The sequence below is a fragment of the Centrocercus urophasianus genome, unplaced genomic scaffold, assembly GCF_019232065.1.
Source record: "Centrocercus urophasianus isolate 14NV4802_14NV808 unplaced genomic scaffold, USGS_Curo_1.0 seq_13, whole genome shotgun sequence".
Taxonomy (NCBI): domain Eukaryota; kingdom Metazoa; phylum Chordata; class Aves; order Galliformes; family Phasianidae; genus Centrocercus; species Centrocercus urophasianus.
The window spans coordinates 5,530,954-5,558,897 of record NW_024884475.1 but is presented as its reverse complement, the minus strand read 5'-3'; the positions used below and the strand labels follow the sequence as shown (position 1 = coordinate 5,558,897).

Genomic DNA, 27,944 nt, shown 5'->3' with positions numbered 1-27,944 from the left:
TACATTTAGTTCTGCCAGATAGTCCAAAAGGACTGGGATGGCTCCTTGGGGAGTGTGTGTGTCCTCTGTTAAATATCAGTATGGGGATGGGTGGTCTTGGCTTCACTGCAAAACAGCTCCAGTGTTCTAGCCATGCTGCAGAAGTGAAGCACAATCACAGATACTAGTGAGTTCCTAACTTCTAGAACAGGAGGGAAGGTGTAGGCCAGCCTTTCTCATCACTATGAGGACTGTCCCCAGCATAGCAAAAGGGTATGAACAAAAGATATGACACTTGCTAATACTGAAAAATATCAGTGCTGGATACTGCCAATACCAGGTAATTAATTGGAGTACTGTGGGAACATTAAACCTGATCCTACCTATAAAATAACTCAGACTATTCCATGACAATATCTAATGCACTCAGAAAATTTCACTCTTGAAATCAGCTGAATCCTGTTTAATAGGATATGATGTGTGAAAGAAATTTTGTCCATGATAATTTACAGGTACTCTAAATGACTGAAATAAAAAGCTCTTCATATAATGCACAGCACCTGGTTGCCTGGAGACTGATTTATCCTTGTTTGATTGAAGTCCATCAGCCCTGCTATGATAGCATATGCTAGCCTGAAGTATGGAAGTGCCTGTCTTCAATGTGTTTAGATAGAGTAAAGGATCAAATGATGTCCCCTTGTATGTCTTGCTTTTGTTCTGGCACTGGAACATTTTTTTTTAGAGATCTCAAGTCAATAAAAAGCTAAAAGGGTGCTTGCTTAAGTAGTTAACTATCTGAAGCCAAACATGTTCTTTCAGCAGGTGCAGAAAGGCATGAGAATTTATGCAGGTGCATGTCAGTCAAGAACTCCCTGTTCTGGAGAATCCAGTTATGCAAGCAGATTCTAAACAATCTGTTCTTATTTGTTCTGAATCCATCAGAACAGAATTTCCATCAGAAATTTATTCTGATGGATAAATGCTAAAGTAGTAATGAAGTCCTAACTTCACTCTTGAGGCTGTTCAGGATCTGATGGCCATGAGATGTGATTTATATATCAGTAGAACAAGGAGTACGAGGATCTTCTGAATGGAAAACTGAATTCAAAATGGGGTCCTCCCAACTGAAAATTACCCCAAAGGTGGGTACATTGTGCTGTGAAACACCCACATATTCTCTCACTTTGAGTAGTAACTGAGTTTGTCATCAGCCATATAGATTGTTTAATTTGTAATGGTACAAAGGATATTAATAAAAATCTCAATAACTACTTGATTTACAATACAACTTTATTCAGAGAATTTATTATGCAGTATCCAAGAAAAAAACAGTTAAGTAAATAATCTTATTTAGATAAAGTGTTAATTCAATATTTTTTCCTTTTATACCATAAACATTATTGTTTCAAATTCATTTTTTGTTCAGGTTCTTCACTTCCTATTTCTTTCAGCCTTTTTATGTAGTCGCTATGATTTATGTACGGATATTGCAATGATGATGATTTAGGTTACAAATTACAAGATTCTGAAATAACAGAGTAGTGAAATTTTAAAGCACATTATCACTGGAGAGGAATCAGAAATGTAAGTTTACATTGAGCATTTTATGGAAAGAAATAGCCAATGCGGTTGCTAATAGAGAACCAGTCTCAAGTACTTGAGAGATGCTTCCAAGTTTCATACTACTGTATGTGTATAAAATAAAAATTTAATCTAGTTGCTGGGAAATAATAAAGATTTTACAAGTTTTCTTGTTATCTCATTCTACAGAACACGCTGTGGTTATTTATAAATGTGTAACCACCAGCTGCATTTTCTCATACTTTTTTCTCTCTTTCAAACACACACACTGATAAGCAGCAAATGAGGAAAAACCGCAGGGCTACATACTTCTGCAGTTATCTTCAAAAGCAGTGATACATAAACAACTGGGATACATAAAAATAATGAAAAGCCAATTAATCGGATTTCTTATGAGCTTTTGGATTTCTTTTTCACTTGCTTTGTATTTTCATAGTGGAGAAAGAGAAGAGAAATGTGTAATTGAAGATGTTCCCAGTGACACACTGGTAACTGGTAGGTACCTGTCTTTGCTATATGGTGATCTAACCTATGCAGTAATAGAATTAGTTTGTAATTTAACAGAAAAAGATGTGACTAATGAATATAGTAAAACTACAGTGATAAGAAAGAGGGCACACTACAAGTCCCTACAACAGTGACTAGCCACCATGTCCTCACATATTTGGCATGTAGATTACATAGAAAAAGTTTTCCAGAGAGCTTGAGAGACCCAACATAGAAAAAAGTCTTCACATTATGTTATGACACATTCATACCAGAATTTTTTAATTAGCAGTGTTTTGGAAAAAAATAGTTCAAGATGTACTGAAGTTCTATTCAATCTGGGATATCACAAATATAGTAAATGCATGTACAGCACGTGGTGTGTAAGATTGAAAGGTGGTAGTTAAAATGAGTATACAATAGTTTTTGCAAATAATGTGATAAATATGAAAGACAATTTAAAACAATGTGATTTGAAGACAGTATACTTTCTCTTCTGGTGGTCTCAGTTTGTCCTCTGGATGCTGATCTTGCCAGAGCATTAGAAGTAATAAAAAAGTATCACTTGTTAATCAGTCTTTTGTCTAGTATTCTAAGATTTCCTAGTGTAGTAAAAATTCATTGCACTTCACGCTGCTATGAAATGCCTCCTGAGTAGTTTCATTTGTAAGTACATGAAATACATGTATTATTTTATTGCTAATCATTTGTCTTTATATTGTTGCTGGAAAAAGCAATAAGGATGTTTAATATTAAGCTATGTTTTATTTAACAGATTTTTATCTGTGTTTTTATTCAGGGAATTACAAAGTACAGAAGTGGGATATGCATAAACATGACTTTCTTGACTCTGCTCCTGGTTTAGGAATGTTTGTGACTGTTCTAACTCCTACCTCTGAGGTAAATATTCTTAATGAATGTTTCTGTGTGATTCGTGTATTGACTTCTGATACTGGCAGACAAAACTATCAAAAAGTACGGATGTTTTGGGGATAAAGTGAATCCATAATCCATCAGCCAGCTCAGTATTTTGATGCTGAAATGTATAAGCACCTCGTGATTGTTATCAGAATAAATAGAAATGGCATATTTGAAAAAGCATATGGAATCTTTCGTAGTTTTGTGGACAATTTTTTGCATGTCTACCAGAAGTGCAAAACTATGTCATAAAGACTAGTAAGCTACAACTGAGAAAACAGGCTAGATTGTAAAATAATGGAAATTTACTAATGAAGCAAAGTGGTATTTGAGCAGCAGACAGGAAGGCTAATAATAAAACAAACTATAAAAGTCCAGATTACTAGGCTGCATGAATCCATCATGCATAGCAACTGCTTCTGTTGCCATGAGCCCCCGAGCTTTTTCAACAAAGGGCAACTAACTCTATGCCTAAACAAGGTCTTAGTTTTCAAACTTGAAATGCTTGAGAGACCATTACGTTTTGTACCTTATAGATATTCGTAGCATTTCAATGTTTACTATGAAATTAAATTCTTTATTATTCTCTCAGATAAATTCAGTGTTTTCGGGAGGTTTAATTGAGTAATTTTTACATTCATTTCAGAATGCTGCTTTTTGTTATTTTATTAACATTTATACTGTACATATCCAAAACATATTGCATCTAAATTACAGGTAATTTTGTCAAAACCTTATGGGCCAACAGCAACATTTTCATTTACATCCTATCTATCTGGGGAGCATGTTATCTGTTTACAATCAAACTCCACAAGACTTGTGGCATTTGCAGGAAGTAAACTGGTAGGTGTACTTCTTAAATATTCTTCGTTGTAATAGTATTGGTTGTATACAAACTTCAGGGCTTATAAAATGGATGAGAGGTTTAATTTCTAGTAGAAAATTAAACATTTCCTCGTTATTGGAGATGAAATATTTATAATTCAACATTTCCTCATTATTGGAGATGAAATATTTATAATTATGAATATGAAAAGATGAAAAGACAATTCTGATATCTAATTTAAGATTAAAGAAGCGAGACTAATAACTATAAATTGATTTAATGTTTACACAGTGCTTTGAATGTGGAAGGATTTTGATCAATAACAACAACAGTCTGGATTCAGAAAGATCAATATGTGAGACCAACTAACACAAGCACTGTCACAAAACTACTTATTTAACGCTATTGCATGGCTTCACTATTTAGCTTGAATTATTTCAGAAAACATTTAAAAACTACTTTGAGCAGAGAATAGAAAATATTTTCATAATGGTTAAAGCAGTACTAGTATAAAACAGTGCCCTAAATAATTAGGGAACATTTAAAATTTGCATAGTTAATTTTAAAATGAAATTAAGAAACACTTTACATATTCCATCTGATTCTTACTTTAGGAAGGATTTCCATAAGCATTTAGAACTATTTTTCTGTAATGAGCTTAAGGGAAAATTGTCTGCTGTTTTTAAGGAATTATGAAATCAAGAAGACACAGTAATGGGAATATTTTTTTTTGTTCTCAGCGTATCCATTTGGACATTAGAATTGGAGAACATTTCCTGGATGAAGCTGTTGTTCAAGCCAAAGACAAAGTGAATAAAGTTAATGTTGAAATAGAACATCTTCTTGAGCAAATTCATCACATATCCAAAGAACAAAACTATGAAAGAGTATGTGTGTTTCTTAATATAAATATTAAAGAATACTTTGTAATGGTTTATTAATAATTAAGTAATGTGAGGTTTATTATTTAATTGCAGTATTATGTTTTGCTAAGCCATAAAAAAAAAATTAAAAAAATTAACCAAAACATCCCACATTGCCTAACAAAATATTTCTAAACTGTAAAGAACAATATAAAAACTAATTAATCACTATGAATTCATGGTTATAACAGCAGGTGTTGTTTTAAAGAAGGAATTTCCAAACATAGCTTTCGTGGTCAGAGCCAATGACAGCGGTGGAGCAGGTGGCAGGTACCACTGCGGGTGATGTTGCCAGATGTTGTTTCCATGCTGGTCTTTGTGTGTAAACTTTACTGCAATGGCTAAGGAAACGACTGAATGTGATTTATATATTCTTATTTCATTACAAATAAGGCCCTCCTTCAAACAAGACTGCACCCATTATCTTCATTTTTCTACATGCGGGCAGATCGTGTTTACAATTTATCAACTAGCTCCCTAACAAAACAAATTTGGCTGCAGATAGTTTCTTGACTGCAATGTGGAGTGACTGCAAACCTGAAGCCTTAAGCATGTATTTATGGGACATAAGTATATATCATTGTATCACAATAACAATACGTATTTTAGCAACAAGGGAAACATTGCCTTTCTGCTTCAGAACAGGAGTGTGTTTGCTTCTTAGCTTTTATTTGTACATAGGACAACATATGAATAAGAAGAAATGTTCATTTTTCTCTATACAAAAAAAAAAACCCCAACCAAATGTGCTTACTACTATGCAGAAGAAGGGTGTATGTCTAGTTAATAGGATAGTAGTGTGTAACATGCAGAGTTGGTAGTAATAATTATGTTTTTTTCTTTCTTTTCTTCAGGAACGTGAAGAAAAATTTCGGAAGACAAGTGAACAAACCAACAGAAATATATTGTGGTGGGCTGTTGTACAAACATTAATCCTTGTCTCCATCGGAATCTGGCAGATCAAATCTCTCAGAGATTTCTTTATAGCTAAGAAGCTTGTTTAAGTTTTACAAAGATGCAAAATTTCCTTGCTACCTAATGCCTAAAATCCAAAGAAACCCTGTTATCTTTGAGAAAATACACTGTATAAAACTCTCAAGCTTGACTCATCTTCTACTAGAGTTTTTACTCTAACTCTCTTTTCTCCATTTATATGTATCTGGCCTTCTCTTAAGTTTTAATCCTTGAATCTCACCTTCTATCAATTCCTTTTCCTCTACAGATATGAAGATAAATCTAGAAGAAAGACGAAATGTCTAAGGCAGCATTCAAGCTCAATTCAGGATTGTTAAATTTAAAAGAGAAATCTAAATAAGATGTTTCCAAATACTTCAAAATTCTCTACTTGTTTAGTAATATTGTTCTTATTGTCATGAACAGATCAGTGTTTCAGCTCTGATTGACTTAGTAGGAAGACAAACAATTATCTCTCTTGTGGTGAGAGCATCTTGAACACAATACCAACTTTTCCTCAGGTATAATTGTGATTATTTTTTTTAAATATTCAAAGATTTACATGACAGTGGAACCTATTGTGATCAATTACCATGGAAGAGGGAGATCCGTACAAACTGCTTGGAATTGCTCTCCATTTTTGCTCCTAGATAAGCCCTATAAATTAGGATATGGAGTTGAGATCTGACCTTTCCCACAGTTTACGTTTAGCCTTTATGAAGAATGACAACATAGACTAAGTTACAGTGGCAAACACTGAAATTTTGCCTATATATTTTCTTTTAAGGTATACTTACACTAAATTCTGCATTCTGATGCTGTATTGATGATTGTTTAATTTTAATTATTCAGTAACTGTAACATTACTGTCTAATGAACTTAGCAGTATTACTTATTGCAGCTTGACTGAATATATCTGAATGCCTCGATTTAGATTACTTTCTGTACAACCACCTGAGTAACTACAATATATTGCAGTCATGAGTAAAAAGCTGTGGTTTAAAATTCAAATAATTAGCTTGACAAAGCAACATTAGTGTAAGAACAGGAGGAGATGGCATGATCCACCTCCCCACCTGGTTAACACATAAAGAGACAATCTTTAAGAAGGCGTTCTGGAGAGCACTCTGAGAGAAGAGTGCTGCATTTTGTCCTCCTGCTCTTTTTTTTCAATTGTTTTTCTAGTCTAAAAGTTGTAAGCTGAAATACCTCTTGAGAAATTCTAAAGGCAGAGCCTTCTTTCTTTTACCTATATTCCTTCTCACCTTTTGTTTTCATTACCAAGGAATGACCTTGTTCTGTAAGTAGGTTTCCTTTCGCAGTATGAAAATGTATGTGAGAATCTCTATAGTTACAAAGTAGAGATAAAAAACAGTGCTCTACAGACAAAATCAATTAAAATAAAATCTTATAATAAAATATGTCTTTATAAAAAAAAATGCCTTTATAAAATCTTATAAAGCTACTCTCTGAGATGTGTCCTATATTTAAATTTCCAATACCTCGGGAACTGTCACTTGAAATGACCAATATGTGAGTGCTATTAAATTCACTTCTATGGAGTACCCATTTACAATATGCCTTGTAATAAAACGTTTGGTTTTGGGAAAGAAGAAACATAAGTTACACCTATATGGTATGTGAATTTTAGGAAGAAATCTTAACAACAGGGTCAGGCTTTGGCTGATATTTAGTGTAAGGCTCCTAATACACCCCAATAATAAATATAAATAACCTCACTCAAAATGCAATTGTGCTTTTAAACCAAGGGCAAGCACCATGTCAGAACTCACAGAAGAGATGATTAAACTCTTCAGTATTATGTTTAACCACAAAGCAGCACTGAGACTTCACGTCTCAGTTAGAGAGCTCTTCATTCTTTCTTAGATTTTTTGTTGTTTATTTAATATCTTTGCTTCAGTGAAATGCTTTTGGTGTCCTTCAAGATTCCTAACTAGAAATAGAAAACAGAAGCTCAGTTGCAGCTCTCTGGGGCAGTTCTCTGGGGGCAGCAGACTTCTTAAGGCTCCTATGCAGCCTGTGTGTGTGTGAGGAAGTCTCATGGCGAAGCGCCCACACAGAGCCCTGCTGAGGCTCTGTCCCCTGTGGAAGGAGGGAGGAAACACAGAGAGCACCCTCTCTGTGGGCACCCTCTCAGGTTTGGTGGCAAGCGGCTGCGAAGCCCCTGTTATTGTGGAGTGAGGGTTAAATCCTTCTTCCCCCCACTCTCCACAGAGGGTGGAGTAGGGGTGCAGCCAGCTCTCAGCTCGGGACAGATGGACGTGACAGAGGCAGGCCTGTAGGCCTCGCAGGGTGGGTGTCCACCTCGCCCTCAGGCTCCTTGCAGCCTCTCCTGCCTTTCCACCCCATGGCCATCCGAGTATTTTGCAACTCCTGCTTCTGTGAGCCCCGCAAGGCCTCGCCACGGTTTATCTTCACCAGCTGTGGCCATGTCATCTGTGAGCTCTGCCTCCAAAAAGGTAATGGCTGCCACAGGCCAGGCTTTCTGCTCCAGCCAGGCACTGCTGGCAGGCACATCTTTACATTCCCCAAAGGCATTACTACTCCCTGTAGAAAAAAAAGAAAGGCCTTTACTTTTGTTGGCCTCCTGTTACTGATAAACCTTTTCAATTGCTGCCACTGATTAATTTGCAAAAGCAACCTGTGAAGGCCTCCAGGTGAATCTGGCTGGAGGTATTTGACTTTGAGAACAAGCCTTAAGCACCTAAATAAAAATTGAGCCCAGATGCTTATGAGCCATGCCTGCATTATAAAAACAAAATAGGATAAGAATCTCCTCAATCTCATTTTGGAAAGGGCATGTTTCTTCATTAGTGAGATAACAGTTTGTAAAATAAAGGATTTGTAATTCCAAGATAGATTTTGCTACTAGTCTGAGGACGTTTTAAACCTCAGTATTGTCAGTGAAATGCTACAAAAATTTCAGGAGGGTTAGGGGGATTGTAGGTGATGTTTTGAAGCTCTTATGTGCTACACTCAGTTTCTGAGACACATTCTGGGAATCCTGTGGCATTCTCCCATGAGGATATCTGGCAAGGATGTAGGGGAATAGAAAAGCTCCTTTTCAAAAGAAAAAAATTAATATTTTTTCCCCTCTTGGTTGTATGAGATGCCTTACTTTTATTAAGCGTAGCAGAAAAAAGTGGTACATCTTTGTTTCATAATTAAAAATAAGTCTTTTGCCTAAAAGACTTTGCATTATTGCTATAGAAGAGAGAGGATATAAATATAACATGCTGGCTGATAGAACATGCATCACAGGTTCTCTTTCTGTTATTCTAATTTGGCAAAAAACGTCTCTGAGACACCATTTTTTTTCTGAACTCAATGATAATGAAATGTTATCCTCTTTAAAGATGCTTAAGAACATTGATCTTTAGGACTCTTAGGCAGGGAGCATCTAATAAAATTATCAAATTTATTGTAGTCATATGCATTTACTAGAGGTAGTTGCTAATACATTTACAAATAATCAAAGAGACATTTAAAAAGTAATGAAGTTTTAGAAAGGGATTTAAAAGGTGATTAATTTTTTCACAGAAAAGAAGAACAAGGAGAAATTATTAATTCTTTGAAGTTAAGGTTTCATATATTTTATCTATAGAGTAAGACTAAGCCTCAAACTAAAAAGTCATATATCTGGTTGGCTCTAATTCATTAGTGCACTTAAGCATGCACTTAATTAAACCAGGCAAGTAGTCCTATTTAAATCAAAGGAACTAAAAGTCACCTGCATTCAGTGACACTAATGATATTCATAAAATCATTTACATGAATACTTATTTGCAGGATTAAGACATGATGATATTCACATACAATTGTGTGTACTGGGTTGCAGACTCAAAGTCTTTATTCTTGTTTATTTGAATTTCTTATATAACATTCACATTACTTCTATAAGCTTGAAACACAGGTTTAGGCAACAAATTCTATCAAAACTATATACAATATCTATTCCATTTGATGTATATTTTAAGTGTGTCTTTACTTACAGGCAAAAAAGATGAATGTTTGATCTGCAGAACTCCTTGTCGTACAGTATTCCTTTCAAAAGAGGTAAATGGAACTTTAGTACTATTATATTGCATTAATCTGTGGTTTGTTTAACAGCTAAATTATTTGCATTACAAAATACTTCCTTCTGTTTGCCAACTGTGACATGAATATTTATTGATGATAGCTTGGTAGCCTTGAATTCTTTTGCACTATTCTGCTTTTAGTTTTACAGATTTTCAAAGAAAAGTCTACATAGACTTTTTATGTCCTCTGATTCTGTTAGACTGTAAATCACTCAGGCATTTTCAAGAAATGTGACTGGTACTTTGTAACATCAGTAATCTGTCAAAATGTGAAAAATATTTGTACATCAGAGAAAGTGAACTGTAATGAATTAATTTGTGTAATGGACTCAAGAAAATTTGCATGCTGGCCCGTTGACGTTTTCAAGTGTATTGGTCTTTTTCTCCTTATTTTCTCTTAAGCTTGTTTTCCTCATGACCCTGTGAATATTAAATGATATGGACTATTGAAAAGAGTTATTCACAAGGCAATGAATAGCTTTTAGTTCTCTTAAGAAATCATTAGGAATATTTAATTTTCTCATTTCTCCCATGGAACCAGAAGATGTTTCTCCAAGAACCATCTTCCACTTAGCTGATTTCATAAGGGGGCTTTGAAAATATTCATATTTTCCTAGAGTGACATCTGGCTAAGAGACAAGAATGCCTTAGAAGTGTAGAAGAAAAGCACTCAAGGCATTCAATACAGTTAAAACAGCAGTCATATAAAGCTATAAGGCAATAATGCATGTGAACTAGAGGACATTTTGGGACTAACCATGAAGAGGTGACCTTGGTGAAAAGCATGATTTCTCTATCTGTGTTTAAAATTGTGCTGATACATACATAAATACTAAAACCTGAAGAGGACAATGCCACCAAAAAGTAAATCATTGCAGCAAAGGAGTCAAATGCCAATATAATTAGAAAGAACAACGAACACCACAATCAAATAAACCAGAAAAGAAACGCAGAGAACCTCCAAAAGGAGGCATTTTAATAAGTCTTCATTATCGGCTTGCTTAGATGTAAGTTTTATTATCAATTTCACTCATAGAATAATTTAGGTTGTTAGAGGACTCTGGAGGTCATCTTGTCCAGCCTCTTCCTCAAAACAAAGCTAAATTCTGGGTTAGATCTGTGTTAAATTGCAGCATTTCAAATTGATAATTTAATTTAAATATACTGAAGGAATTTAAAAAATGCAATGGGTGTTTCGTTAGAACCTGCCATTGCTCTGGAGGACAGAAAGGCAAATTACCATATTCTTAAAAAAAAGGCATGAATGATGATTACTTAGCCTTGATTAAGAACAGATAAAATGATTGGAATGTTAATTAAAGATGCGCAGAAAGAAGTCTTAAGGCTATATAATTTAGGAATCTGGGTGGAAATATACCTGGAAACCTTTCTATGCTTGTGCTATGGCATTCTCAATGAGTAGGAAGTCTTGTAAATGTGTTAACAGTCCTCACTAAATTGTATGTTGCTGTAATCAACATCCACACGTTAAATATTCTTATCTTTACATCAGTGCATGCCAGTCACCTTTCTGCTTCCCTCCTGTGGTCCTCACTTGCTCTTTCCAAGAGGATCATTAAGCTTTCTGATAAAACAAAATCTCACTGTTCATGATTTCAGAATATCTTGTTAACATCTGCTACTCTTCCATCAACAAATAATATTTAAAATGTTTTCTACAGTCCTTCATTTTAAAGAGTTTATAACTCAGCAACAAAGCTTATTTTTATTTCTTTCAGGATCAGAGACTCAAACCAAAGTTGTTGCTCTGCCAGAACTCTAAATAAATTTCTAGTGCCATCCCCTATGAACACGTCTTAAAGACTTCAAATATATTTTCACTGATACTTTGTCTTGCTTGTTTTTTATTTACTCTAATGCCTTAGATAGCTTAGACTGTACCATTGCTCTGTCAGCTTTTTTCTTTCTCATTCTGTCTGTTCACCAGGTGGAACTTTTTGAATGCTTTGGCTAATGTCAACCAAATTCAAAGGGCAGAGGATATTCAATTACTATTTATTTCCTCCCGTCTTTGAAAATTGGTAGTTGGGGAAAACAAAGAGAAGCAGTTTAGTTCCCCTGATGAGAGAAATTCAAGTTCATCTTAGTAGGTAGAAGTGCATTTGGCAGCCACATGCACAGTGTTGGAGTAACAGTCTGTGCATGCTGTCCCTGCTCAGCTAGATTGCAGTACAGGACATGGCTGTAGCAGATATCAGAACGTGGGGAACAAAAGATAAAAATCTACAGCAAATTGAGGTTATTAATTTAACTTCTCACGTAATGATTTTTCATACACATGAGACTCATTTCTACAGATCGTAAAAAAAAAATAAAATACACACTGAAGGCAGATTTGGGAAATGAACCTGTTACCTACTCATGGTTATCTGACCAGTGTTACACTATTTCTGGAGTAGATAAAAATGTTGTCTCTCTGTATGTTTGTGCATTCCCACATGGAGGAAAGCTTCCTTCTTTTGTTATTTCAGTGTAATATTTCCAATTTAAGTGATAGCACTTATCTAATTTCTTGATAGCTCAGAAGAAGTGTTGATCCATTCATAGATGGCCTATTTCTTATTTATTTAAGTAATCCATCTTTCTTTCATTTTTCAAATTTTCAAACTTTCGGAGAGTCTGCAGAACTTGAAGTATAAATTTGTATTTTGCTGGCAATGGTTTTAGTGCTCTTCTACTGGTTTTTGAAAGGTGAATCCTTACATAACAAATGTCTATTTTCTGCTTATATCTTGTCTTACCAGTAAATGTGTCGGGATGGTTTTTGTTTCCAGTTTAGAAATAGATGTTTTCTTTATTTATTTGGACTAGATTTTTCATTTTGAAAAGCTATTTGCAGTTACGTTAGAAATCATGCAAGGTTCTCAGGTGAAGGAGCTGTGATCACTGATTGCTGCCACTCTGTAGTATTTTAGGCTAGCACTCTAACCAGTGTAATTGTTTTGGGGGGGGGATATGTTTTGTTTGTAGTTTCTTATGTCCTCTGGAAATTTTTACTGTCTTTGTTGCAATAAGTGTGTGAGCACTGCAGTTAGACAAAAGCACAAAGCCTTCCAGATATTTAATATAGATAGTAAACAAAACTGAGCTTGTTTTCAGTTTCTGTATTATCCTACTCCTGATCTGTCCATTTTTGATTTATCTACATTCTACATTATTCACTTTAAGGAGCACTTCACCAAATGTTTTGTATAATAGATCTTGCAAGAAGTACTAACCTTGCTGTACTTTATTTTCCTGCTAGACAAGTCCTGAAATTCAGTCACTGTTCATGGGAATAGACACACTGTGCAAGAAATATTCAAAAGAAATAACACAGGTGAATCACCCTTCTTTGTAATTGTGTAAAATAATTAGAAACTTCTACTGCTTTTTTTGAAAGTAGGAAAAATACGTGAATGAATGCCTCACATTGTTTGACTGTTACTCTCCTTGTTTCCTTAATTTCACAGTTTTAAAGTTCTTAAGAAAGCATAAATTGCTTATCATGCCCTTTGCTTATGTTTTCAAAATCTCTCTGCAGACCACTTGTTCTGTTTCAATAATGTAAAATCACTTTCAATGCCATGAAATGAAAAATGAAATCTTCACCAGGCCCAGATAACGTACGTTAATTTTAGGAATCCGCAGTTACATGGTCAAAACCTAAGCTGGCAAAAGCTCTGAAATGGATGCTGCCTTGTTTTTTTTACTTTTTTCTTTAACAAAGTAAGCAACTTTAACAATTTCCTGGTCTCAAAACCTAGATTTATTAAAAATAAGAACAATAAAATTAAGAACAATATGATTACTAAAAAAACGTGAAAAAAACCCCATACTCTGATCTGCCTTGTTTTAAAATCAGAAACAAGAAAAGATTTCAAGAAATACTTCCTCTCCACCTTCCACAAAATCCAGACTGGACCCCATCCTTCAGGCTTAATTTCTGCTCCATGAGCATAAGTAACTTTTTGGGTTAACCAAATACATATAAGCTCCCACTGCATTTTCAACTCCATATCTTCAGCCTGGCTTTGAGATTTCTCCTTGTCTCTCACGGAACATTTCATTGGCAGCTTCAGCCACTCTAGTCGTACTGTAAGTAATGCATCCTCCCTGCACTGACAAGCAAGTTTCATTGTTTTGTGCCAGTACCTGTTTGATCTTGTAGTGAGCTTACAGATCCAGCAGAAAAATAATAAAGGGAAAAACAAGGGAAAATCAACTTTTCATCTTAGAAATCTCCTAATTGACAATGGTGATTATAGATTTGCTGTACTTCACAAACCTTTCCGAAGTTGAGCACAGTCCTTTCTCACAGCAATCCTCTTCCTGACACAAGGTAAACAAGAAGCCTTCCTCTGTTGTGTCAGGCATACAATGTAGAAAGACAAGTAGTTATTCTGTAAACTGAGCAAATCCAGGGGTCTGCATTATCAATCACATCTGAATGCAAACTTCTGTAACGTGCCAAAGAAAAGAAATGAGGGACATGATCTTGAAAGTTTAAGGTTGTTATTTTGGTAGTTTGAGATAACCTATAGGAAATAAATGGCCATGTAAAATCTGGAAAAAAATCAAGAATCGGTCATAATTTCCACTGGCATCAAAGGCTGTAAAATAAGCTTGTTCTGTGTTAGAGCAAAGCATTTTATAATCTAGTAATTAATCACAACAGCTTGTGCTTAGGAAAGCATATGGGAACAAGGCTCCTATGTAGTAATTTGTCTTCAGAACAGGCTCCTACTGTCTAGCAGTTTATGGCACAAAGATTTCTCAAGGTAGAGATGGTACCATGGATTTCAAAAGTTTTTCTTCTTGAAATTGTCAAGTAGTTTTCTGAATATTTAGCATCTATCATATAATAGGATGTCTGCAAGTTGTACGCAATGTGATGAGTATTTCCTTTTTTGCATATTTTATCTTGCTATCTGATTTCTTGCTATCATTTGATTTCTTGCATCCTGTGCAAGAGGAGAAGCAACAACTCCCAAGTACTCTGTGCTATTCATTAGTTTTAGGCTGCTAGCATATCCCATCTTCAGCTATCTCTTTGCCAGCAATGAAGACTTGTAATCTATTCAGTCATTCTTTGTATTGCTGCTATTTAATACCTCTAATTTATCTGAATTGTTTCCAGAGCTGCTATATCCTTTCTGAGATGGTAAGAAGACTCAGGGTGCAGTATAATCATACACATTGACCCTGAAATGATGATGCTGCCTATTGTTTTTAACCAAAAATTAAGAGAGTGCTTTGAGGTGACCTGATAGCGGCCTTTCAATATCTAAAGAGGAGCTACAGGAAAGAAGGGGACAGATGTTTTAACAGGGTCTGTTGTGATAGAACAAGAGGAAATGATTTCAATCTTAAAGTAGGTATGTTTAGGTTAGATGTAAGGAAAAAGTCTTTTACAATACAGGTGGTGAGGCACTGGAACAGGTTGCCCAGGGATGTGGTGGATGCCCTGTCCCTGGAGACTTTTAAGGATCAGGGCCCTTACCAGGCCCTGGGCAATCTGATCTAGCTGTGAATATCCCTCCCTGTTCGTTGCAGAGAAATTGGACTAGGTGGCCTTTAAAGTTCCCTTCCAGCTCTAAAGGTTCTATGGTTCTATAATCTGACTGACTTTTTTTTACTTGCCTACTTATTAGCTTTAAAGAATTAAAAATTCTTAATTAGAATTTTAATTAGAAATTTAGTATGTGAGGAATTCTGATTGTTCCCTTCTGAATATTTCTTTTATCAATTCTTCAGGAGATACTTCTCACCTTTTGATAAGTATCCAGTGGGAACCTCCTAGGATCTTGCACTGTGAATCAAAAGTAACAATTTCAGTTACCTACTCCACTATGGGTTTATCTTCTCTGAGTATTCTTGGCTGTCTCTAGCCCTGTATATTTTCTCTCTCTTAATATTCTTTCTCTTAATATGTCAGATTTTCTTTCTCTTAATATGTCAGAAGAAAGATTTGTTAGTAAGCTTCTGCCTATTGTAATTTGTTCAGCAAGCTCTTGTCCTGCTTTGATTGCATCTCTTTATTATTAATGTGTCGTGGTTTATGATCCTCATCTGGACACAACATGAAGTGCTTACACATCACCTGATAGCATGGCTAACAATTATTTTTTAATTAACAAGATAGTTTTACAAGGCAAGTTATAGTTGCCAGTAAGACACATTACTTTTTATGTTACCATTAATTTTATGTATTTGCTTAGCACTAATGAATAAGAAACACTACAAGTAAATTGTCTTTCCAATTTCTTTACATTATTATTGAACAGTGTTAAAATACAAATTCAGTGAAATAAATCTGCCAACTCTGCCAATCTGTACTAAATTAATCTTTCTAAGATTTTCTATATCTGATTTTGGACATGGCATGGTTTTTTTGGAAGAATGTTTAAACAGTTATATGAAGGATATGTTAAGTATTTATCAAAATAGAGAAAAATATACATTCTTTGGTGAGGCTACATAAATGTAATTAGTTGAAGCTAGATTTGATTGTGTCAAATTTTATTTTTAGATTTCAGAATTTCAAGAAAAAAATCGTAAACATTTGCTAGCATACCACAGAGAAAAGGTAAATCTAACTATGATTTTCTTATTTTTGTTTATTATGTTTGCCTTATTACTTTGTTCATGTTTTACAAAACGTATTCACTCTTTATTAGAATACTTAGGATCCTTTCCCAGCATTGTCTCCTTTCTGTCCTTACTGGAGGACCAACACTCCATATGTGACCTAAGTGTGAAATGACAGAGGAAAACTCAGATACATCATACAAGTGCTTTTTCCTGCCATCCTCCTCTGCATGGACTCCGGTTTCTGGGAAAAACTGAGTACTCACAAAAAGGATTCTCACGCTTGCCTATCTTGTTTGTGGTCTCCTTCTTTCTTTCAGTACATCATCCTTGTCACATGCAACCAACTGCTCTCATGATCTAGATAAAAGTTTCTTTGTTGCTTTTTCTGCCAGTTTCAGACCCCAGAGTGCAGGTGTGTTATGTGTAGTATGGACACTTGGTGTTTATATTCCTGAAAATCTAACACCTGTATTCTTCTGGAACCCAGAAATACTGAAAACTGAATAGTTGTCTAACTTCTTTAAAGCGTTTTGGTATTAAAATGATAAGTTCTAGAGAGTGGCAGGTACGCTATTCTTGATATTTGTGCTGGTCACTCTCTTAATCAAACCTGGCTTAAATTAGGAAAAACAAATTAAGGAGGAGTATTAAAAAACCTCTTCCTACATCCACATTTTGTCTTTAAAATGTTTTGCAAAATTTCACATCTGTAAAAACATGCAATACCTCCCCCAAACAGTATGGTCTTGTAAAGATAAAGGAGGAAACGTTTTAAAGGTATTTTAAAAATATTCTGTGAAGCATGATAAGTTAACAAGAAAAGTTATAATTTGTCTTCAAATGAAAATATAAATAGTGTGAAGTAGTGGAGAATTAAAGCCACACAGGAAATTGAGGATAAAATACATATGCAGGATTGAAGCTATTGAATAAATTTTAACATGCTCCATAAAAAGTAATGTGTGATCATGTAATGAATAATCCTAAAAATGCACATAATAGGGAACCTATTTAATGTTCATTGAATTCTACTAGCTGGTAATGTTCTTTAATGGAGATTTTTTAGTCATATCTCTAGCACAATTAGAAATACTCTTCACATAAACTTATTACAAACAGATACTTCCATGAACTGAATACATTTTGAATCAGGAATAAAAATATGGACATATGGTACTTGGTGTTTTGGAAATACTGTTATTGTTGTCTTCTTCTGGTAATCCTATATTAACTGCTCTGTAAGTTTCGTATCATGGGATCATAGAATCATCTAGGTTGGAGACCACCCATGCTTGAGCAACCACATATCCTTCTTGTAATGAGAGGCCAAAAACTGAACACCATATTTGAGGCGCGTTCTCAACAGTGGCTCATACAAAGAGGCTGGCCTCAATGTTTCTGAAGCAAGCTCTGCTTGGCCACCTTAGCACACTGCTGACTCATGTTCAACTGTATGTCAACCTACATTCCCAGGTCTTTTTCCTCTAGGCAGCTTTTCCAGGCATTCTTCCCCTAGCCTATAGTGCTGTATGGGGCTGCAATTGAGCACAGCCCATCTATGCAGCCTATCCAGTTCCTTCTGCAAAGCCTTCCTACCCTCAAGCAGATCTGTTAGAATCTACAAAATTAAAAGGTACACTCAATCAATCCCCTCATATCAATTCCCCCAAGCCATGAGCAGCCAGGTTCTCCAGGAAAATACCCTAAGACAGTGTCAAATGTTTTACTGAAACGAGGTAAACAAAATTCATATATCCTTTCCTTCATCTAGTAAGCAGGTTATCTTGTCATTGAAGGAGATCAGGTTAGTCAGACAGACCTGCCTTTTTTTTCAAACTCATTCTGGCTTCTGATCACTTCCATTTGCCCTGTGATCCGCTCCACCAACTGCCATGGGATTGAGGTCTAACAGGTCTGTAATTCTCTGGATCACCCTTCCTGCCCCTCTTGTAGGTTGGAATCACATTTGTTAACCTCCACTCAACTGTCCTCCCTGGTTATCTGGAACTGCTGTTAAATTATTGAAAGCACCTTAGTGAGTATATCAGATATAGAAAAGAGAAAGAAAAATAGAAGAAAACTATTTTAGATGACTTTCTTAGTGTTCATTTATCCAGTATTATGCTTCTTAAGAAAAGATAAACGAAGTCTGTAGGTGCTAAACAGCAGTTCATGTTTTTAGGACTGTCTGGGTAATGTATCAGCTACAGACTTGCCCCCTTGTATCTAATAGCAGGAATGGCAGTGATAATCTAGATTAAAACCAAAAAGCACAACCTTTCAACGCTTTGGAATGCTGGCAGTGTAAAAGTGAAATTGTACATCATACAAAGACAGCTTGTTTAAATTTTTATGTCACAGAGAGTAAAGCTGGAAGAATCTCTGAGGAAAGCAAGGCAGCAACTGCATCAGATACAATGGTAAGAGGTTTAATGCAGCAGAAGTAAATAATTTTTGAAATCAGATTACAGTAGATTTAATTGATAAAACAATTTAAAATGCTTTTGTTGCCTTTTTCTCATATTGCAGAAATGGAATGAAAGTATTTTTTTCAAAAATAAATGAAAAGTGATTTCTGTCATCAGATCATCTTTTTTTTTTTTTTCTTTTCTTTTCTTTTTTTCTCCTCCCCAACCACACTATAAGGAAGAAATTGTTTTATTTTTAAATTCAGATCAGTGCTTACGCTAAAAGTCTTCAAAAACTTCTGGAAAAATACTTTGCCAGGCTTGGTCTTCTTTAGAGTCCTTTGTGTATATTTAAAATTTTTTCCTCCCTATGGATTCCTCTTCATCAAAGGAATCCTTCTCCATCTTGTCACGTTTATGATTATCAGTGAATGAAGATCCTGAAATAGCCTCGGTAGCACGGTTCATGAAGATGGCACTTTAATAGCAAAACACCATTGATCTTTAATCTTTATTACTTTACTTTTATATTGTTTTTTCATTTTTAGTATAGACTTTCTTTTGAGTCTGATATGCAAATAATACCGACTTATGCTTTCTTGTGGTAGTTGGTGTAATATAACTGAAGAAAAACACCATAAAGGAAGCTAGGTGGATTATCATATTTTGTATATTTTTATCCACTGCCTTCTTTTACTTCTCTGCATGTCATGTAACTAGCACCTTGCTTATAACAACTATAGAGTTCTTCTGAATTCTCACAGAATGCTATCAAGACAGCATGACCTAGGGGATCTCCTCATATGCTCAGCAGACCCGTTCCTCCTTTGTGCACTTATTGGCAGAAGTATCAGTTTTACGTAGCTGCCAACATTTCCTTTGAAATTCAGATTTTTTTAAAGTTGGGTAAATGTATACATGCAAATGAAGATTTTTGACACAATTGCAGATCATAAGTTGTTATATTTTAACATGTTGTTCCATGAAATGGCCATGTTGTTCCATACAATCTCATTTCATTAGACATCATAATGTTTTCTTAAATTTACCCTACTGAGCATGCAGTGACTAATGTAGACATTATGTAGAAAAGACGAACTTATTAGCTGCTCAGATATACTGCATATTTTGCTTCCTGGTAAGCAGTGTCATGTTAAAACCAGCTATTAATGTATAAAAAGTACTTTGATATTGACCAGCTAGAAACATGAGGTAACCAAACCATCCTTCAGTTTATATCCATGTTTCTTTTTCTCTTTTAGTATGAAACCTCCTCAGCAAGCTACTCAACTGCCATTTGCCAGTACAAGCAGAAACCCACTTTCCAGTAAGAAGCACTGGTTTAAGATATTAACAGTGGAATGCATATGAGTGAACATAACAATATTCTCATATTAATTTTTTAAAATTCTTTAATAACTTTAGTGCCTTCAAGAAGACTGAATGGGTATTCCTCATATTCTCGTCAACCTAGTCATCCTTCTACTTCTGAAACGTAGGTGCAAATCCTTAATTTTAAATGGAAATGTAAAGAATGACAATGTTGTAATATCTTATACCCCAAACACTGTCTTTTAGAGTTTAAAATGAGTATCTTTTTCTGATTTATTTGTTGTTTGTTTCTGCAAACTGTGGTGGTATAAAGGCACTGGGGATATCTATCCTAGAGTACATAATAGCTGGTTTTATAGATTGCCTTTGTACTCACTAGATGGCATGATGCACCTTATTCTGGAGATGTCTGTACAGACGATTGATTAATTGGTGAGCAACGAGAACTCCTCCGTTTAACTGTAGGGGAATATATAAATGACTTGTACAGACAGCTGTGTTTGCACTGTAGTTATTTAGATAGGATGAGCTTCAGCAAGGCATGCAATGCCTATTTAATTTTAAATAAATTGAACATACAGTTCACTCAAGCTAAAAGATATCTGTATTTATTCATTAAAAAAAAAAATTCAAAATGCCCTTGTAGTGTTGACAAGTAACAAATAAGTGAGTATGATATAAAATAAATTTCTTGGCAGATATCTAAACGAACCTCAGTATCAGCTGATGGTGAGCTTTGGAACAGGTGCAGCATACTTTTTATATGTGACATGTTACATTTTTAGTTATTAGTAAATTTTACATAATTTTAGTCACTGTAAAGAATGTGCTGTTTTTAATTTCAATGTCATACTTCTTTTCACATTTGTTGTAAGAATGGAGTCAATGGAGGTTGATCCTGTACCTTCACCAATGAGGAAAGTAAGTTTCTGTATATGTGTGTGTGTGTACATGGGGTTGTGTTTCTTCAACCCCATTACCACTGTAGAAAAAAGATCACTACTTCCCTGACTTCCGTCCTCCTCAGCACCCTGCCTGCCTCCAGTTCAGACCAATTTGTACTCACTTCAGCTAAGTAGAAGTTCCCCAAAACAGAAAAAAAAAAAAAAAAAAAAAAAAAGAGCCTCAACACTGTTTTTCTAGAATTCTTCACATATCACAGAATAGCTGAGGTTGGAATGGGACTCTAGAGGTCCTCATCTCCAAATTCCTGTTCAAGCAGGGCCGCCAGCTGTCCCAAACAGTGTCCAGACAGCTTTTAAATTATTATAAACTTTGTCTCTCTAAAAACTGTAACTTAGTTCTGAGATTTTGCTTTTTAGTGCCATGAACAAACTTGGAAGTGGAGAGTGCCAGAAATCTTCAGGTTTATAGTGCTCCAAACAGTAACACTCTTGCTTAAAATACATTAATGATGAATGCACTTATACACTGTAATTAATACTATATTTTTCTTTTAGCCTGAGACAATGACTGGTCCAGCAAGATTATCAGTTATAACTCCACCACAGGATGGACGCATGGGTAAGTGAGAAGAAAGTTGTTAACGGAACAAAATGTATCACTTTAAGGGAATTAATAAATTAAAATTGTTGCATTAGCACTTCACTGTCAAAATGTGAATTGTGTTGAGGTGTAAACAATTCATCATATCGAATTCAGCAGATGGGAAATGGTTAAAAATGGTGAACAGAATAGTTTTCCCACTACTTACCTTCTCTGTTCTGTTAATATATATATATATATATATAGTGACATTTACTGATTTATTCACAACCGGAGTCAACATATCTAAAGAAAATACAGTAATGATGTGGTTGAACAAAACATACATACTTAAATTATATGTTGTTGGCCTTCCAATGGCCTTCCTGATTATGCTAGTTTGTATATAGTTACCAGAAACTGACATTGTCCAAAATGTTATGCTAAAAATCACTTGAGGGAAGGAAGGAAACTAAACTGAAGTTAGATAAATATTTTGTAACAAAATTAAAGCTTATTTTGTAAACAGAATTAAATCTGAAGAATTTAGATGAAGGATTTCTTCTCGTTTGTTAGGCATGCTATTACTATATTTAAGTTGAAGACATTTTACATGACTATGATTTCTTTCCTTGGCTGTTAAGATCTTGGGTGGCTCTCCTAGGTAAATAAGACATAAATGACAGCCAATTGAAAATAGTGTGATTTCTCTAGGCATTGTTTGTTTCTGAGGAGTTTCCTAGAATTTCTAATGCTCTGCAGGTCTCCACCATTTCTGTGTCCCTCCCCTCCTCAGTATTACATTCAACACAGTTCTGCAATAGTTCATCCTCTGCAATTTTTGTTTAGCTTGGAGAAGAGAAGGCTCTGAGGAGACCTCATTGTGGCCTTCCAGTACTTGAAGGGAGCTTATAAACAGGAGCCTGGTCTGGTAGTTGTTGACCCTGCACACGGCAGGGGGGCTGGAACTCAATGATCATTGTGGTCCTTTTCAACCCAGGCCATTCTGTGATTCTATGATATGATTTATCTTACAACTGGCTTCAGCAGTTAGGAGAATCCATCTCCAGCTACATGCAGAGTGTACTTCAGTAAATGTCTTTTTTGAGCTAAATCCCTGCAAATGGTTTTTTATTATTATTATTATTTTTAGGGTTATTTTAATTCTTTCTGACACAGTAACTTCATTTTATCAGCCATTCCCAGGTATTTAATTTTCTATTGTAATTTTGCAGTGATTCTCATTCTTGAATAAACTGATCATGAATTTGTCCCAAATAATGCAATTAGGGTATTAATAATATTTTCCAAAATGATCTCCTAATTAAAGAGGATAATTCATTTTGGCTCTGTTGTAAAAAATGTAATTCTTACAGGTAGTGTATCCTACAGAAGTTCTCAGTCATCTGGAATAACATCAAGTCAAACTACAGCAGTAACTACCAGGTAATTAAAAACCTTTCAATGATGTTAACAGTCTCTTGTGAGACACTGAAATTTATCTCTTGCCTAGCCTTTATAAATCTGTACATTGAAAGGCTGTATTTTACATCTTAAGGAATGTCACTGTGTAACATTTGCATAGGCTACTAGCTGTCACCTATACAAAAGTTAATATTATTTGAAGATTATATTTTGAAAGTACTTTCTTCAAAAATGTGCAGAGATAATCTGAGTTCCTGTACCCGTGGACATCTGAAATCATGGTGCTTTTATACAAAGGGTAGTTAATTTCAACTAAGAATGTGGAATAAGCACTCTGCTTAATAACTCTTCTGAAAGTCAAGAATGTAAATGTAGTGTCTATGCAAGAGTTATTCTCTGATTAAACCAAACATCTTCATTGGGTGCGTCATGGGTCTTCTAATGTTTTTCATCTAAGTAGTGAAAATATCTTAATTTTCTAGAACTATCAGCATCAACAGAAGAGATATGAAATGGTTACAGAAGAAGATAGTCTTGTAGTCTGCAATCAAGCTCAGTGTGCCTCCTTAGCATAAATTTTAAATATATGCAACAGAATATTTCTTTTCTATCTCAGACTCTTGGATTAGACCATTTGTTTTCTTCTGCTTTTTACTTACATAAAAATCATGTCTATCTAAAAATCCGATGAGGAATCTGTAGAACACAAGAATACTTTGTATTTCCTATTGAGATATTAACAATATGAATTAAAAAGGTTTTGAAGTCTCTTGTTCTGTGACAGCAGTCTCAAATTTTATCCATTAATAATTTTCATTAATAGATCCACACCTATAGGACTACCACATAATGGATGTTCACTTATATCACCATCCGGATCACAAAACAGTAGGAGGGGATCATGGTCTGCTTCTGATTTCAGAACTCCTCCATTGTATCAATTTACATTACCTTCACCACAGTCATCTGTAGCAAGACCTCCAATCACCATCTCTGGAATTCTACAAAGACAACATTTAGGCAAGTATCCAAGAAAATAACAACATTCAGCACTTTTTCCTGAAAGAAAGTCGGCACAATATATGCTTGTGAATGACTTATTTACTGCAAAAGAGTAAATAATAAATTATGATCCATATTTAGCCTTAATCTTCAGTGCAACAAAGTATCTTGCTTCACCCAGAATAATATTTTAAGAGGTTTAAATTTGATCATTTCCACATTGCTTTCTAGTAAAATACCAATTCTAAACAATTTGGCAAATCTAATCATGTAGTCTTGAGTAAAGAGCAGACAATAGAAAACCTTTAGTGACACAAGTGCAATGAATCAGTAGCAGTCATAGCAAGACTGAAATCATCAGCAGGAGTTCCTTAATAGAGCAGAATATTTGAGCTGACATATGAGAATGATGGGGAAAAAAAACCTGTCTATAATGAAAGGAATGAATAGGAAACAGATTCTGTACAAAAAAACCCTGAAGTGCTGTAGAAAGTGAGTGACAGTGGATGTCTCTCTATATTCAGTGAAGAAAAAAAGGGAGCACAAAAGGAAATCACAGCATTTGTAAGGTGAGAAGTATTAGTGATCTGACCATTAGGAAAAAAAGGAAGATGCATTTAGTTTGGGAGGAAAGGCTTAGATGATACTTGTAGTCATATCTACAAGCTGTTTTTCCCATATTCTAAACTATACAATATTCATTTATCTAATTATTACTTGCTACCCAATCACAGTCAGAAGGTGACATCATAAGTGAAAACTAATTTACATGTTCTAAAAAATTCTCTCATATTCAAATTATGAGTGCTTAATGAACTTGAATATGTCATAACTGCTTTAAATCTGGAATATCTGCATGTGAAATAATGCATAAGCCTTGCAGGTTCTATTTAAAAAACAGAGTAGATATCTACATTATTAAAATAAGCAGCTATGTGGAACTGAAGTACTCATTTTCTTTGAGCTATATGTTTTATAAATTTTCAAGCTAATTTAGTTCATAGACAGAACAACAATATTTACTTTGAACTTTCATTTCTGCAGCTGAAATTGAAATAGGACACATTCTTCAACAGAAAGATAAATATTTTATGTAAATAAAAGGAGCATATTTAGATTCATAAAATACTGTAAAAATCATAATCAAAATGTATCTTATATTTTAAACTTCTATTCATTTTTACTTTCCTTTTTCCCCAAATGATTTACATGAATAAATTCTTCTTTAGAACTTACTAAAATATTTCTGTTTGTATTCCTACTCTAGGATCAGCTAGTTTTGGAGGACAAACAGCGGAAAGATAAGCAAAAATCCGTGATTTATTTTGTTCAGTAAGCATTTTGAAAAGCTGTGCACTGTTGTTGGATATCAAAGTGTTTGTAATTTCTATAAAATGTCAAAGTAGCATAAAACAACTATTATTCAGCATGAATAATGTATCTAAAACTTGCCAGTAAAATCTATAGTAACTTTAAGCAGGATTACAAAAGATTCTGGCTTTTTAAAGGAATTTTGGTTTAAAATATACTGTAAGAATTGTAAAAATAAATTGCTTTTGTTAATGAAGTGTTAAGACAAAAGAATGCTTTTATATTCAATGAGCTCTTCTTCCTGTAAATGCAGTGAACTGCAGCAGAACTGATTTTAAATAGTTGTGCCTGTACAGATGAACCCCTGTCCAAAAACTATTTTACTGTTAGACATTAAATCAAATAGACATTTGATTCCAAAATCCAAATTTGGGTTCTTATTCAAGAGATTACCTTTTGTTTGCATGGTAAGGAATATGGTTTGAGGGCAATCGTAGCCTAGTAGGCTCTTCAGAACTTGTAAGACAGTATCTATACAGCATTCCAAGAAGCTTATCATTTGATTTAGGTAGCAATGCTGTCTTCTCAAAAATGCAATAAAATGGAAGAACTGGTTTGAAGAGGTACATCATGCCAGAGGCTACCTTTCCTCTCATAGAATAGCGGATGAGTGCTCTGTCTGGAAGGTCCCAGACTGCCAACTCTCCCATTGAAATTCCCACCATTACTGTGTATGTCTGGATAAATTTTGCTGGACTGAATAACTGTTTTGTTTTATTTTTGCCTAACTTTAGCCCTATTTAAAAAATAGGAAAACTATAAGATACGTTTGAGACTAAGTCCAGCTAGTGAATGATACAACTTTTTGGGGGTTAAAATGTTTTGTTTGACCTAAAAGAAAGTCTAAAATAGTAAAGAGAGTACAAAGGTGTTCTTCATTTTTGCTGCCTACTTAACTGTTTACTACACACACTTTAAGCATGCGACTTGAAAGAGAATAAAATGGATTGAGAAATAATTGGTTTGTGAATATCTATGGACCAGGAGCTTCTTCACCAATATTCAGATTTACATTTCACTTATTTCAGTGTGAAGTTCTTAAATCATGATTGCTTTAATTTTTTACCATGGGACGGTTTGTGTATTTTCTCCTCCTCAATGATCTTATAGTTAAAATTTTCAGTGGGATTTCAAATCAAATTACCTTTCAAGCAATTTTCTGTTTGAAAGACTTAATTTTACAGTAGCATAGACATATAATGAGTGAAAGAGTAATCAAATTATCTAAGTTCTAACTCTTCTCTACTTGAAGATGAGGTACAATAGCTTGAAAAAAATGAGGCCTGTAGAACACAGTTGCCAACTTCCATTATAAGCGTCCCTCAATGGCTTTCTATTTGTTTGTCTCACAAGAAGGTATTATTTATAATTTCCTTAATTTCTTCAATTTTCTATTGTATCTTATCCCTCTGTGGAGTCATCACCCAGGGTCACAGTCAAAAGCATCTCAACATGTCAAGCAGAAATGCCTTTGAGTGACATTCAAGGCATCCCAGTTCATATGAAACAAAAAGTCCAAAACAAATTAAAAATATATAAATATAAGAATATACTAAAAAAAAACAAAAAACACAACAGTTTCCTCCATCTGACAGTAAGCACAAAAGTCACTATATTCAGCTCCCAGGTATCCATCTTCACTGATATTTTCTTGCTTTGGAGATGAATTACGCTCGTTTACTTAAAGAAAATTTGCAGTGCACTAATGGTACACCAGAGGGTGCTAACTTACCTCTAAACAGTTTTAGTTCTACCACTCATTTGGGTAAGTGGCGTTCCTACATTAGCTTTTACAATTTGGGATTTTTATAGAAAAGCAAAAGATAGTACAAAGAAGTGCAATAAAGTGATGTTTGAGTTTGAAGATAAAATTTCAGAGAATCATCTGAATATGAAACAAAAGAGGAGGATTGAATGTTAAAACAATAATTCAGATAGAGTATTTAAAAAACTTCAGAAAAAATAAGAGAAGCAGAGATTAGCCATGCTTGTGGAGTTACAACGGTGGTCTGAAGGAAGAAATTAGTTAGACCTAATACTGGGAAATGCAGCAGAGTACTTTGGCAATGTGCTAGTTTCTGAGGATAGGGTCAATGCGCCCTCACAGTGGTTACTCAACACTTCTGAGAGAAGACAGCGTGGTGTATAGCTTTGAAAAACACAGAGACTGAGTGATCCATGAATTCTTTTCAGTCTTTCTGTCTGAAGCTTTCTGGCTTCAACTTGTAGGATAGCACTGATTTTTCTTTTGCAGTTTTGTGGGAGAGAACACAGGAGTGTATATATTTCACCACAAGGGTGTTTTATGAGTGTATGAAGAAAAGATTTTATTACTAGTCAGAATCATATTATTCATGCAGTAAGGTCACCATGGATGCTTAAGCTGGCCTCTTGTTTGCATTATCGTTGCCAGCTTCAACTTCATTTCACAGTCATCACTTATCTTTTTCACAAGGTGATAGTTATACCATATAAGGTAACATCATGTGTATTTATTGCTTAATAATACAAAAGAAGTCTGTAGTAGACAAAAGCTTAGTCTGTTAGACATAATATCTGA

At 34.7% G+C, this 27,944-nt stretch overlaps 2 protein-coding genes across 2 annotated transcripts; both read left to right on the top strand.

Moving 5' to 3' along the window:
• Positions 1 to 1,745: 1,745 nt before the first annotated feature.
• LOC122157222 (transmembrane emp24 domain-containing protein 11-like) lies at positions 1,746 to 6,189 on the top strand. Its single transcript, XM_042812722.1, has 5 exons — positions 1,746 to 2,055; positions 2,846 to 2,946; positions 3,682 to 3,807; positions 4,531 to 4,677; positions 5,568 to 6,189. The coding sequence occupies exons 1-5, from the start codon at positions 1,926 to 1,928 to the stop codon at positions 5,715 to 5,717; spliced, it is 654 nt and encodes a 217-aa protein (XP_042668656.1). The 5' UTR covers positions 1,746 to 1,925; the 3' UTR covers positions 5,718 to 6,189.
• RNF212 (ring finger protein 212) lies at positions 6,173 to 26,282 on the top strand. The gene is made up of 11 exons (XM_042812723.1): positions 6,173 to 6,188; positions 9,683 to 9,744; positions 16,300 to 16,356; positions 18,723 to 18,781; positions 20,032 to 20,096; positions 20,195 to 20,264; positions 20,977 to 21,022; positions 21,562 to 21,625; positions 22,963 to 23,032; positions 23,835 to 24,031; positions 25,281 to 26,282. Exons 5-11 carry the CDS (start codon positions 20,033 to 20,035, stop codon positions 25,316 to 25,318), a joined length of 549 nt encoding a protein of 182 aa, XP_042668657.1. The 5' UTR covers positions 6,173 to 6,188; positions 9,683 to 9,744; positions 16,300 to 16,356; positions 18,723 to 18,781; position 20,032; the 3' UTR covers positions 25,319 to 26,282.
• The last annotated feature ends 1,662 nt before the right edge of the window (positions 26,283 to 27,944 follow it).